The sequence below is a fragment of the Coregonus lavaretus genome (genome assembly GCF_964263955.1).
Source record: "Coregonus lavaretus genome assembly, chromosome: 33".
Taxonomy (NCBI): Eukaryota; Metazoa; Chordata; class Actinopteri; order Salmoniformes; family Salmonidae; genus Coregonus; species Coregonus lavaretus.
Window position 1 is genome coordinate 4436495 of NC_140020.1, and position 11297 is coordinate 4447791.

The following is an 11297-nucleotide window of genomic DNA, read 5'->3' on the forward strand; positions in this document are numbered from 1 at the left end:
TGTCTGGTTGTAGTTTGTGAGGGTGAACAATTGAATTGTATGAAGTATTATAGTTTTACAAATCATTCAAAGACACTCAGTAGAATACAATTACCATCATATTTTTGCATATTAGGTTATTTAAAGTCTTATTACTACTTTGTGCATACTGTTAGAACTTTCCAAATACTTGTGGTGAAGCTTGTACTTACAAAAGTAGTGAAATCACCATATTCTTCTGGAGTAAAACACAAGTGTAAATATCTATGTATTTGCCATCAAACTAAAAGCATTATTTAAAACAAAAAAATTATGCTTAGCATTTATTTTTGTTGGGATTTCATTAACCTTCCCACTGAGTTCCTGACTGACATCCCTTCACTTTTGGTTCTGTGCCAGTTTCAAAACTATGTCTTAATTTTTTTAGACAGAGCATCAGAATCAGGTTTCTTTAGCCATCAAGATATTGATCTCGAAATCGTAAATGTTTAGAAAGTTTAAATAACAGCATGATTTTTTACTTATATTTTAGACCAAGAGCTGCCATCCCTGCTTGATGAGCCTGTGGCTTCTGAGATGCCTGCTGGATACATTGAAGGTATATTATGCTAGCCTATATGTTACAAAATGTTGCTTCTATTGTATTATCAACATCAATTCCAAATTGTATGGCTGTCAGCAGCTATATGGTTATCAATACTACTAATATATATGAAGGGTGGATATTTTGATCGAGGTATTTCACATGGCCTTGATCCATGTCCTGCTGGTACTCACGCTGCTTGCAGCTAAACGGTTGATTCTTTATTATTTTGCAGATCTTCAAGCAGTGGAGATGAGGATAATGGTGGAACTGGAGATGATCCGTATAGAGTTCAGGACTGCTCTGAACCAAGTTATGGAGGCCATAGAGGCTGGCAGCCAAAGGAGTCGGAGTCTTGAAATGCTGCAAAACCCTGCAGAAACAAATGAGAAACTGAAGGATATCTGTGAAACACTTAGACTCCTACTATCGAAATGGTAGGGATGGCAATTTAAAAGGTATCTGTTTGTAAAAAATGTGAAATCTATATCAAGTATTTTAACAGCAATTGACAAAAATAAGTTAGCTGTTTATCAAGAGCCACTTGAATGCGACCAAATTTGAGAGAAGATTGCAACCTGCAATATTATTGAATCCAAATATCTTAATGTCAACGAAATGCAGTTGTCATATATGCCATATGCCTATTTAGTATTTGGATTGAATTCCCAATTGACACTTAACTTATTTTAAGAAGAAACGATCAGCCCTCTGCCTGTTTACACAAGTTTTAGCCCATGATTACATGATACACTACAAAAATGATTTCTCATTACTATCAATCAGAACTGTATGGCCAGCTGTTTTAGCTGAGGAACACACAAATGAGTGGTATTAAAAAAATAATTTTAAAAAACAGATCCGATACCTGACCCTCTGTTGTGGCCTGGACCTGGGCTCAGGAATCAGACGAATGATGAGAAAAATTTGGAACAGAGGAGCTGTGGACAGGCTACTCCTTGAAGGTCAGGAAGGGAAGAGGGCTTTTACTGAGCTATCAATCTATGATGCTGACACAAGTAAGTAAATGCACAAGTTTAGATCTTTATTTGTTATTATTTAGTAGATAGTATTATTGGTCAAGTGATGGTAAGTCAAATGTGTATTTATTAACATTTCAAATTAATTAAATCAGTAACAAGGCAGTTACAAACTAAATGTGAAATCCTACCACCTGTTAAGATCGGAGAGAGAGGACGAAGAAAAGGTGAAGGAGAGAGGTCTCATGGCCAAAACTGCCTATGAGGGACGAGCGGGACAATACCCAACCTCAGCCAGCATAGGTGGAAAAGTAGTGATATGACACGGAATGTACCATTTCAAATATTTTTCACAACATAGGAGTGTCCCTGAAAGCACACCCCAAGGCCGGCCGGGATGCTCTTGTCCCATCGCGCTGTAGCGACTCCTGTGGCAGGCCGGGCGCATCCCATAACGTCGCTAAACGTCAAAGTACATTGAGAGCCCCACAAAATGCAGTTTCTGGTAACCAATGGGAACGTAACCTACAGTACCAATAAGGCACGTCTCTTATAACATTACTGAATTACGTTATTTAGCTGTTTAAAACCCCCCACATTTCTATGTCCTGAAAAGACTTGGGACGTGCGTTTTGTCAGCGGACACCACAGCTACGTAGAAGGCACATCTCACAATAACGTTATCATGACTTATGTGGGGACTAAAATAACTGTCCTGGAACGTAATTTTGTTAGCTGGGAGCTAAGGTTTTTCAACGTGCGCTTCCTCTCCACCTCCTCTTGCAACTTCTGTCCCTTAAGAGCAAGACGCTGGAAAGCTTGAGCACTGTCTAATTGCTTTGCTTAATATGTTTATACATATGGACGTCAACAGTCCTTTAATAGTCATACTCTGTCTATTGTATTATCTAGCCACGTGTGTTTTGGCCAACCCTGACGGTAAGATATTTATCTTCCTTGACTCTTTACAGAAACCGGTCGAAATGCCGATGTTTAGTAGCCTCGGTCCCGAGCCACAAACTTGTGTTTGCGATAATAAGATTGTTATTATTTATTTAGTCAAAACTAGAGGCGCGTAAAAGGTTTAGACTTCACCGTGAAATGCTTGCGTACGAGCCCTTCAACGATGCAGAGTTAAAAAATAATATGAATTGTAACACGAGGAATAAAATACACAAGAATGGAGTTACAGTATACAGGGAGTACCAGTACCAGATCAATGTGCAGGGGTACAAGGTATTTACTAGTACTCAGTCATTTATTTTATTTTACCTTTATTTAACTAGGTAAGTCAGTTAAGAACAAATTCTTATTTACAATGACTGCCTACACCGGCCAAACCCGGATGACGCTGGGACAATTGTGCGCCGCCCTATGGGACTCCCAATCACGGCCGGTTGTGCTACAGCCTGAGAATAATAATAATAATAATAATAATATGCCATTTAGCAGACGCTTTTATCCAAAGCGACTTACAGTCATGCAAAGGTCACAAGTGTTTCCCTAAATGCTGGGTTTGACCTCTAAAAGGGTGTGGGGGGCTTTACTACTATAGACCATAGAAACTCTTAGAATACCACATAAATATAATGGCAAAAAATAAGGTGAGAAAATTATTCATAAGGAATAAGGTTTTGTAGTGTCTCAGCCTGGTCTCATAGACTAGACATAACATAGTCAATGTCAATCTGTAACACTCAAATTAGTATGATACAGTGCATTTGGAAAGTATTCAGACTAAGGATGCACCGATATGACATTTTTGGCCGATACCGATAACCAATATTTAAAATGTTAGCGGCCTTTAAGCATTCTAGTACAGTTAAATAGTTGAAACAAAGTGTCATATGTTCATTTGTACAGTTAGGAACATATTGTTTAATAACTTGGAAATGACAAATCCATGAATGTATTTTATCGCACAACAGATATTTATGACACAAATATTTTAGCTTCCCCCCAGCATTACAAAGATGGTTAAGTTGCTGGTGGCTCTTCTTACTATCCAACCTTGACTGTATGGTGAAACTTAAAAATGCTTTGAAATAAATATTGGTTTAAACTAAAATGCAGTTAATCATTTTAGCTTTAACTGCTTGAAAAAATGACTGTCTCTAGGCTATGTCATAAACTGCTATAAATGGCACAACTTAAACTATTCTAATGTGCTCAACTGACCTGACTAGTAAGATTCGAGCAAATTTACATCATCTCATCTCATCTTTCATTTAGGAAATTAAAATGTAATTCAACATATTGCATTATTCTTGCATTCCAAAGGATCATTAGGCATAGATCAACATTGGCAAATGTTGGCCGATGTAGTAACAGAAAATGAAAATACAACGCGTCTATCTCTCTATACACACACACACACACTCTGATCAAAAGGTTATTTTGTTGACATTTACGTATGTCCCCATTACCAGTAAAACATAACCAAAACCTATTTCTTTCACGTACTTGCTGTGCTGTTTCGTTGTTCATTTGTTCAGTCGTACCATTCTCAACCAGAATTTCATCGTACACATGTCAAGCAGTGAAGTTTGAGCTCTGTCTGTCCGTTGCCTCTTCTATCGTGGGTCCTCTTCCTTGGTGCGCACTGTCACTGTGTCCGTTCTCCATCTTGTCCAGCTGTGTCTGTAACATTTCACGTAAACACTGTTTCTTGTCTGCATCGAAGTAGCGGTCCTTGTACCTAGCATCGAGCATGGTGGAGACACAGTGAAGAGGCTCAGAGAGAATGCCACCTAATCACTTGTTCACAGCCTCTAGTAGAGAACCTTTGCAAGTTTTAACCCCACGGTCTGTGTCGGCAGTTTTGTTGAGCAGGCGTTTCGATGCCATGACAGAGGGTATCACGGCTGCTGCAGATGCAGTTGATGAGCTTATTTCTCGAGTCAGTTGTTCGAATGGAGCTAGGAGTGTGTTCATGTTTTCAATGAGAGTCCACTGGTTTGTACTGATTGTGGCAGGTAACTCATAGCCGGCTGCGTACACGCCAAGCACTCGTTTCTGTTACAGCAGGCTCTCTATCATGTAAAAAGTACTGTTCCTGTATTGCTTGCAGGCGGCTGTATGCTAGCTGTGAGTGTTTAAAATCACTCACTATCTTCCTACCTGTTGCCACTGGTGTGTGCCATGCATGGCAAACTGGCAACTCCGCATTCTTCCAAAGCCTTTGTCGTGTTATGTGCATTATCACGTAGCACAGCGTGTACTTTGTTCTTGGGGTTTTTCCTAGTTTCAAACATTTTCTCAAATGCCATTGAAATGGCAGCAGCGGTATGAGAACCAGCACATTCTTGAGCATGCAATACGGCTTTCCTAAGTACGAAATCCTCGTTAACCCACTGTGCTGTCAGACTCCGCATGCTAATGGGGCTGACATCGCTGGTCCAAATGTCAGTGGTGAAGCTAATAGCAGTGACGCCCATAGCAAGTAGCTCATGGATGTACGTTTCAACAATACTGTGTAACTCCGGTAGGGAAACGTCTGAAAAATAACTCCTACTTGGTAGTGTGTACCGGTGCTCGACCAGTCGGCGAAAGCAAACATCATCCACGACAGAGAACGGTAGAATGTCAAGGGCAATGAATTCCATTATCTTTGCGTTAATGGTTGTTGTCTCGCCGAAATAGTCTTACTCTTTCAAATGACTGCTCAACTTGAACTTGTTTAGTTGTTGGAAGTGTGAGCTTAGTTTTTTTTCTGGTTTTGTTGTAAGTAGACACGTCTGGGGGTGATGCACTTTAAAATGAGTAATTAGGTTTGTGGTATTGAAAGATTTCACTTTCTCCCCTCCTTGTGAAATAATAGCAGCACAAACGTTGCATATGGCCTTCTTGTTATCTTCCTTTAAAACTTCTTTATGGTAGCGTGGCCAGACAGAAGCCACTCCTCAGTAAAAGGCACATGACAGCCCGCTTGGAGTTTGCCAAAAAGCACCTAAAACCAACATTTTACTCTTTGGCCTGAATGCCAAGCGTCACGTCTGGAGGAAACCTGGCACCATCCCTACGGTGAATTATGGTGGTGGCAGCATCATGCTGTGGGGATGTTTTTCAGCTGCAGGGACTGGGAGACTAGTCAGGATCGAGGGAAAGATGAACGGAACAAAGTACAGAGAGATCCTTGATGAAAACCTGCTCCAGAGCGCTCAGGACCTCAGACTGGGGTGAAGGTTCACCTTCCAATAGGACAACGACCCTAAGCACACAGCCAAGACAATGCAGGAGTGTCTTCGTGACGTGTCTCTGAATGTCCTTGAGTGGCTTGAACCAGATCAAACATCTCTGAAAATAGCTGTGCAGCAACATTCCCCATCCAACCTGACAGAGTTTGAGAGGATCTGCAGAGAAGACTCCCCAAATACAGTTGTGCCAAGCTTGTAGCATCATACCCAAGAAGACTCAAGGCTGTAATCGCTGCCAAAGGTGCTTCCACAAAGTACTGAGTAAAGGGTCTGAATACTTATGTAAATGTTGTATTTCAGTTTTACATTTTTTATACATTTGCAAAAATATCTAAAAAACAGTTTTTGCTTTGTCATTATGGGGTATTGTGTGTGTAGATTGATGAGGGGGAAAAAACTATTGAATCCATTTTAGAATAAGGCTGTAACGTAACAAAATGTGGAAGAAGTCAAGGAGTCTGATTACTTTCCGAATGCACAGTGTAATATATGTATCAAATATTACTGCCCACTACAACGGTCTATGGCTTGGGTGACTGAAGTCTTTGGCAATTTTTCGGGCTTTCCTCTGGCACTGCCTGATATAGAGGTCCTGAATGGCAGGGAGCTCGGTCCCAGTGATGTACTGGGCCGTCCGCACCACCCTCTGTAGCGCTTTGTGGTTGAGGGCGGTGCATTTGACAAACCAAGAAGTGATGTAGCCAGTCAAGATGCTCTCAATGGTGCAGCTGTATAACTTTTTGAGGCTCCGAGGGCCCATGCCAAATCCTTTCAGCCTCCCGAGGGGGAAGAGGTACTGTCGTGCCCGCTTCACGTGCGTGTTAAGTCCTTAGTGATGTTGACGCCAAGGAACTTGAAGCTCTCGACCCGCTCCACTACAGCCCCGTTGATGTGGATGAGGCGTGCGTTCCATTCTTTCTCCTGAATTCCACGATCAGCTCCTATTCAGATAAGAATGTACCGTGATTGAGTCTCTCAAACTGACACAATGGTCAATCGTCTGTGTCTCTCTGTCTCTCTCTTACAGCAACTTGCAAATACAGGACAACGAAGGTTGCCATTCCAAGAGATGAAAAACTGTCTTGCTTTGAGCCAAGGGGAAGGAATGACCCTGTGTGTGGGACAGAAGTTAACCGCTCAGAGGGCTGCTGTGTGTACAGGAAAGACGACCAGGTGTGGTTGAAGTGGGACGAGAAAACAACATTGAGATGTGATGGCACACACTATGGTGAGGACTCTAATTAGTCTATGTGTGTTGCGTGAACAAAGATGAATGCTCTTCTAAAGTCTATTTTTTGTTTCAGGGAACAATGATGGTGAATGTTCCAGCAATCAAACCAGTGAGTAAAAGATAGTAGGCTCCTCAACATAATAGACCACTTATACCAGACAGTTCTGTAAAGGCAAATCTATGCCCAAGTTCAGTTATTCATTTTATTATAACGCTCAATGTCTTCCTATGTGTCATCAGCACTTTATCAGTTCAATTTTATTTCACTCTACTTCTCTTTTTCTTCAGGAAAATAGGGATTATACTTTCCTTTCTCTATCTCCTCATTGCTATCTCCAACAGTATGGCATAAGTATGACATAAAATACCACAGAACCTTTGTTGTTTTTCTCTGTCAGGCCTTGACTGTGATGGAGAGATGTATGCCAACGACACACCTGATACAGACACACCTGGCATAGACACACCTGGTACAGACACACCTGGTACAGACACACCTGGCACAGACACACCTGGTACAGACACACCTGATACAGACACACCTGGCATAGACACACCTGGTACAGACACACCTGGCATAGACACACCTGGTACAGACACACCTGGCATAGACACACCTGGCATAGACACACCTGGCATAGACACACCTGGTACAGACACACCTGGCATAGACACACCTGGCATAGACACACCTGGTACAGACACACCTGGCATAGACACACCTGGCATAGACACACCTGGCATAGACACACCTGGCATAGACACACCTGGTACAGACACACCTGGCATAGACACACCTGGTACAGACACACCTGGCATAGACACACCTGGTACAAACCTCTTTTGAACATTATTAGCTATCTCTTATTTGTCCATTTGTCATAACCTAACCCGTTTCAAATAACTTTGATGAATACACATTTATAAATGCTCATCACAGGTGAAACCGTAATGGAGGACAGACCCAATAGAACCGCCCCCCTTGAGTGTGTGACTGCTGTTTCTTAAGTCTTTCTCCCCACAGTGGGGAGTGCAGTATCTGTGCTCCTCCCACATGTCTATGTGCTTCTTTTCCCCAAAGCTAGATGAGTGAGTCATTCTTATACACTGTCAATATAGCCATCCTGCATACTGAGTTATTCTGAAGGTAGTAAGATAGCTGGTAATTTTAGTAAAGTAAACTGCTAGGTTACAAATGAGACTGAATGCTTAAATGTTCTATAAATCATTAGAAATGTTTATAAATTATATGCTTACCATGCTTGGAAATCCATTTGTAGTATAAAAACTATTTACAAATGTGTATTCATGAACGTTGTCAAAGTGTTACCTAATGTTTATCCTAATTTGAGAATAATGAGACTTAGTGGGTTGGTGGTACTTTCAGTGCATGTTTACATTTAAAAAAAGGTCTGTACTAAAAATACCACCTGGTTGATTTACTGGATGTTGAATTTGGACCCACAAAGCACCTCAGATTAAGAGGACTGATCAATAATCAGTTTAGCCTTTTAGATCAATATGAACACAATCACATTAAATCAGCACTCGCTCTGTGAATGAGCCCTGGTTTCAGGTCATGACAGTATAGTTTTGTTTACTTGTATGAGAATTAAGCAATAAGACCCGAGGCGGTGTAGTATATGGTCAATATACATTTACATTTACATTTACGTCATTTAGCAGATGCTCTTATCCAGAGCGACTTACAAATAGGGCTAAGGGCTGTTCTTATGCACGACACAGCTCTGAGTGTCTGGACACAGCCCTTAGCCGTGGTATATGAGCCATATATCACAAACCCCTGAGGTGCCTTATTGCTATTATAAACTGGTTACCAACGTAATTAGAGTAGTAAGTGTTTTGTCATACCCGTGGTATACGGTCTGATATACCACGGCTGTCAGCCAGTCAACATTCAGGGCTCGAACCAACCAGTTTATAATGAACAGTAGAGTAGGGTACAGTATCCTCCACTGGCTTTTCCTCTTTTAGTTTTACAGACAAAATAGAACATCTGAGTTGAATTCGTTATGTTAAAATTGATTTCACTGTAACATTGACTCTCACAGGACAGCAGAGGACTACCCTGGACGAGACACCCCCTGCCAGCCCTAGAGGTATGTTGTTGTTGTTGGATATTTTTGGCACAATAGATACCGTGTGCCTCCTAGAGAATAGCAATTCAAAGACCATGGAGGCGCATAATGGGACATTTCACTCATAAATGAATGTTTGTCAGATGTTTTCAGAGCTTGAAACTAGAGTAATGTAAAGGTGAAGCCACGTCCCACGACATTGTTTGTGTAGATCCAGCTATATGCCTCAATCGCAAATGAATGGAAAAGATCATCCCTGTCTAATTTCCCGTTTGTCTTGGTTTTTATTCGGTGTGTATTTTTTCCAATTCATTTGGGGTGGAGGCGAATAGCTTGCTCTATACAACTGGTTTTGTTGGACATGGTTTCATTTTGACATTACATTTACATTTTAGTCATTTAGCAGACGCTCTTATCCAGAGCGACTTACAGTTAGTGAATACATATTTTTTTATACTGGCCCCCCGTGGGAATCGAACCCACAACCCTGGCGTTGCAAACGCCATGCTCTATCAACTGAGCTACATCCCTGCCGGCCATTCCCTCCCCTACCCTGGACGACACTGGGCCAATTGTGCGCCGCCCATGAGTCTCCCGGTCGCGGCCGGCTGCGACAGAGCCTGGATTCGAACCAGGATCTCTAGTGGCACAGTTAGCACTGCGATGCAGTGCCTTAGACCACTGCGCCACTCAGGAGACATTAGACTACTTTAGAGGTCTGAAAACATCTGACAGACTTTGATTTGAAAGTGTAATGTCCCTTTAGCTTGTCTATGTTCCTTTTTATAGGTTTTGCTTCATGGACAGAAAAATGTCTCATCAACTCATTGTCTTTCTCTTATTGGCCTTTTAGAGAGATTGTTCCTGTTACTCCCACTGGGAATATTCACGGTGATTCTACTGGGATGGGCATGCTACATGCTACATGCTACAAACACAGAAAGAAGTCAGACTCTGCTGTTATGATGTTTTGATGTCTTTTGTTTTTGTTTTCTGTTTTTGTCTTTTGTTCATTTTGTTGGTGGTGGCAAATTGACATAAGTATTTAGACCAGGGGTGTCAAACGTCCGGCCCGCGGGCCGGATCAGTCCCGCAAACGGGTTTAATCCGGCCCGCGAGATGATTTTGTAAAGTATAAAAATTAGCTGCAATTTTTCAATAAAAGAAACTGCTGTTCCAATTGTGTCCACTGGATGGCGCAATAGCAATTGTGTTAAGCAAGCAAACATTTATACCGGGGCAGAGCAAATAGGTCAAGCAAGTGCAGCCAGTCCGGATGAGCTACTTTGTTTTGCTCGCGATATTTATTACGGCTTCTACTTTTAACATTATCTTAGCTCATTGGTCACCATAGCAACACCCACCCGTAGTCTGCGCTCCAGCGGGTATATCTCACTGGTCATCCCCAAAGCCAACACCTCCTTTGGCCGCAATTCCTTCCAGTTCTCTGCTGCCAATGACTGGAACAAATTGCAAAAATCTCTGAAGCTGGAGACACTTATCTCCCTCACTAACTTTAAGCATCAGTTGTCAGAGCACCTTACCGATCACTGCACCTGTACACAGCCCATCTGAAATTACCTCATCCCTATATTGTTATTTATTTTGCTCATTTGTACCCCAGTATCTCTATTTGCACATCATCTCTTGCACATCATTCCAGTGTTATTACTAATTTGTAATTATTTTGCACTATAGCCTATTTTATTGCCTTACCTCCATAACTTGCTAAATTTGCACACTGTATATTATATGTATTTCTGTTGTATTTTTGACTTTGTTTTGTTTTACCCCATATGTAACTCTGTGTTGTTGTTTTTATCGCACTGCTTTGCTTTATCTTGGCCAGGTCGCAGTTGTAAATGAGAACTTGTTCTCAACTGGTTTACCTGGTTAAATAAAGGTGAAATAAAAATAAATAAAATAAATGTGCTTTGGCACCCTCATTGCCCCAATATGTCTCTGTCAAAAAAGAGAAAAGTGGACGCAGAGTGCAGAGTGTTCCAAGAAAAATTGTCATCCTTCTATTTATTCACGGAATTGAATGGGAAAGCTGTATGTTTGGTGTGTTCACAGCATGTTGCAGTGCTGAAAGAATATAACCTTCGTCGCCACTATGTGAGTCTTCATGCCGACAAATATGACAACTTTCAAGGACAGCGGAGAAGAGAGAAGGTGAATGAACTGTTGGTGGGTCTGAAGAAACAGCAGTCTGTGTTTACTCACAGC

At 41.4% G+C, this 11297-nt stretch overlaps 1 protein-coding gene across 1 annotated transcript; it reads left to right on the forward strand.

Moving 5' to 3' along the window:
* Positions 1-2319: 2319 nt before the first annotated feature.
* On the forward strand, positions 2320-11073 carry LOC311108544 (uncharacterized protein). Its single transcript, XM_084151190.1, has 6 exons — positions 2320-2481; positions 6766-6966; positions 7043-7078; positions 7368-7454; positions 9042-9089; positions 9922-11073. Exons 1-6 carry the CDS (start codon positions 2391-2393, stop codon positions 10032-10034), a joined length of 576 nt encoding a protein of 191 aa, XP_084007316.1. The 5' UTR covers positions 2320-2390; the 3' UTR covers positions 10035-11073.
* Positions 11074-11297: the final 224 nt, after the last annotated feature.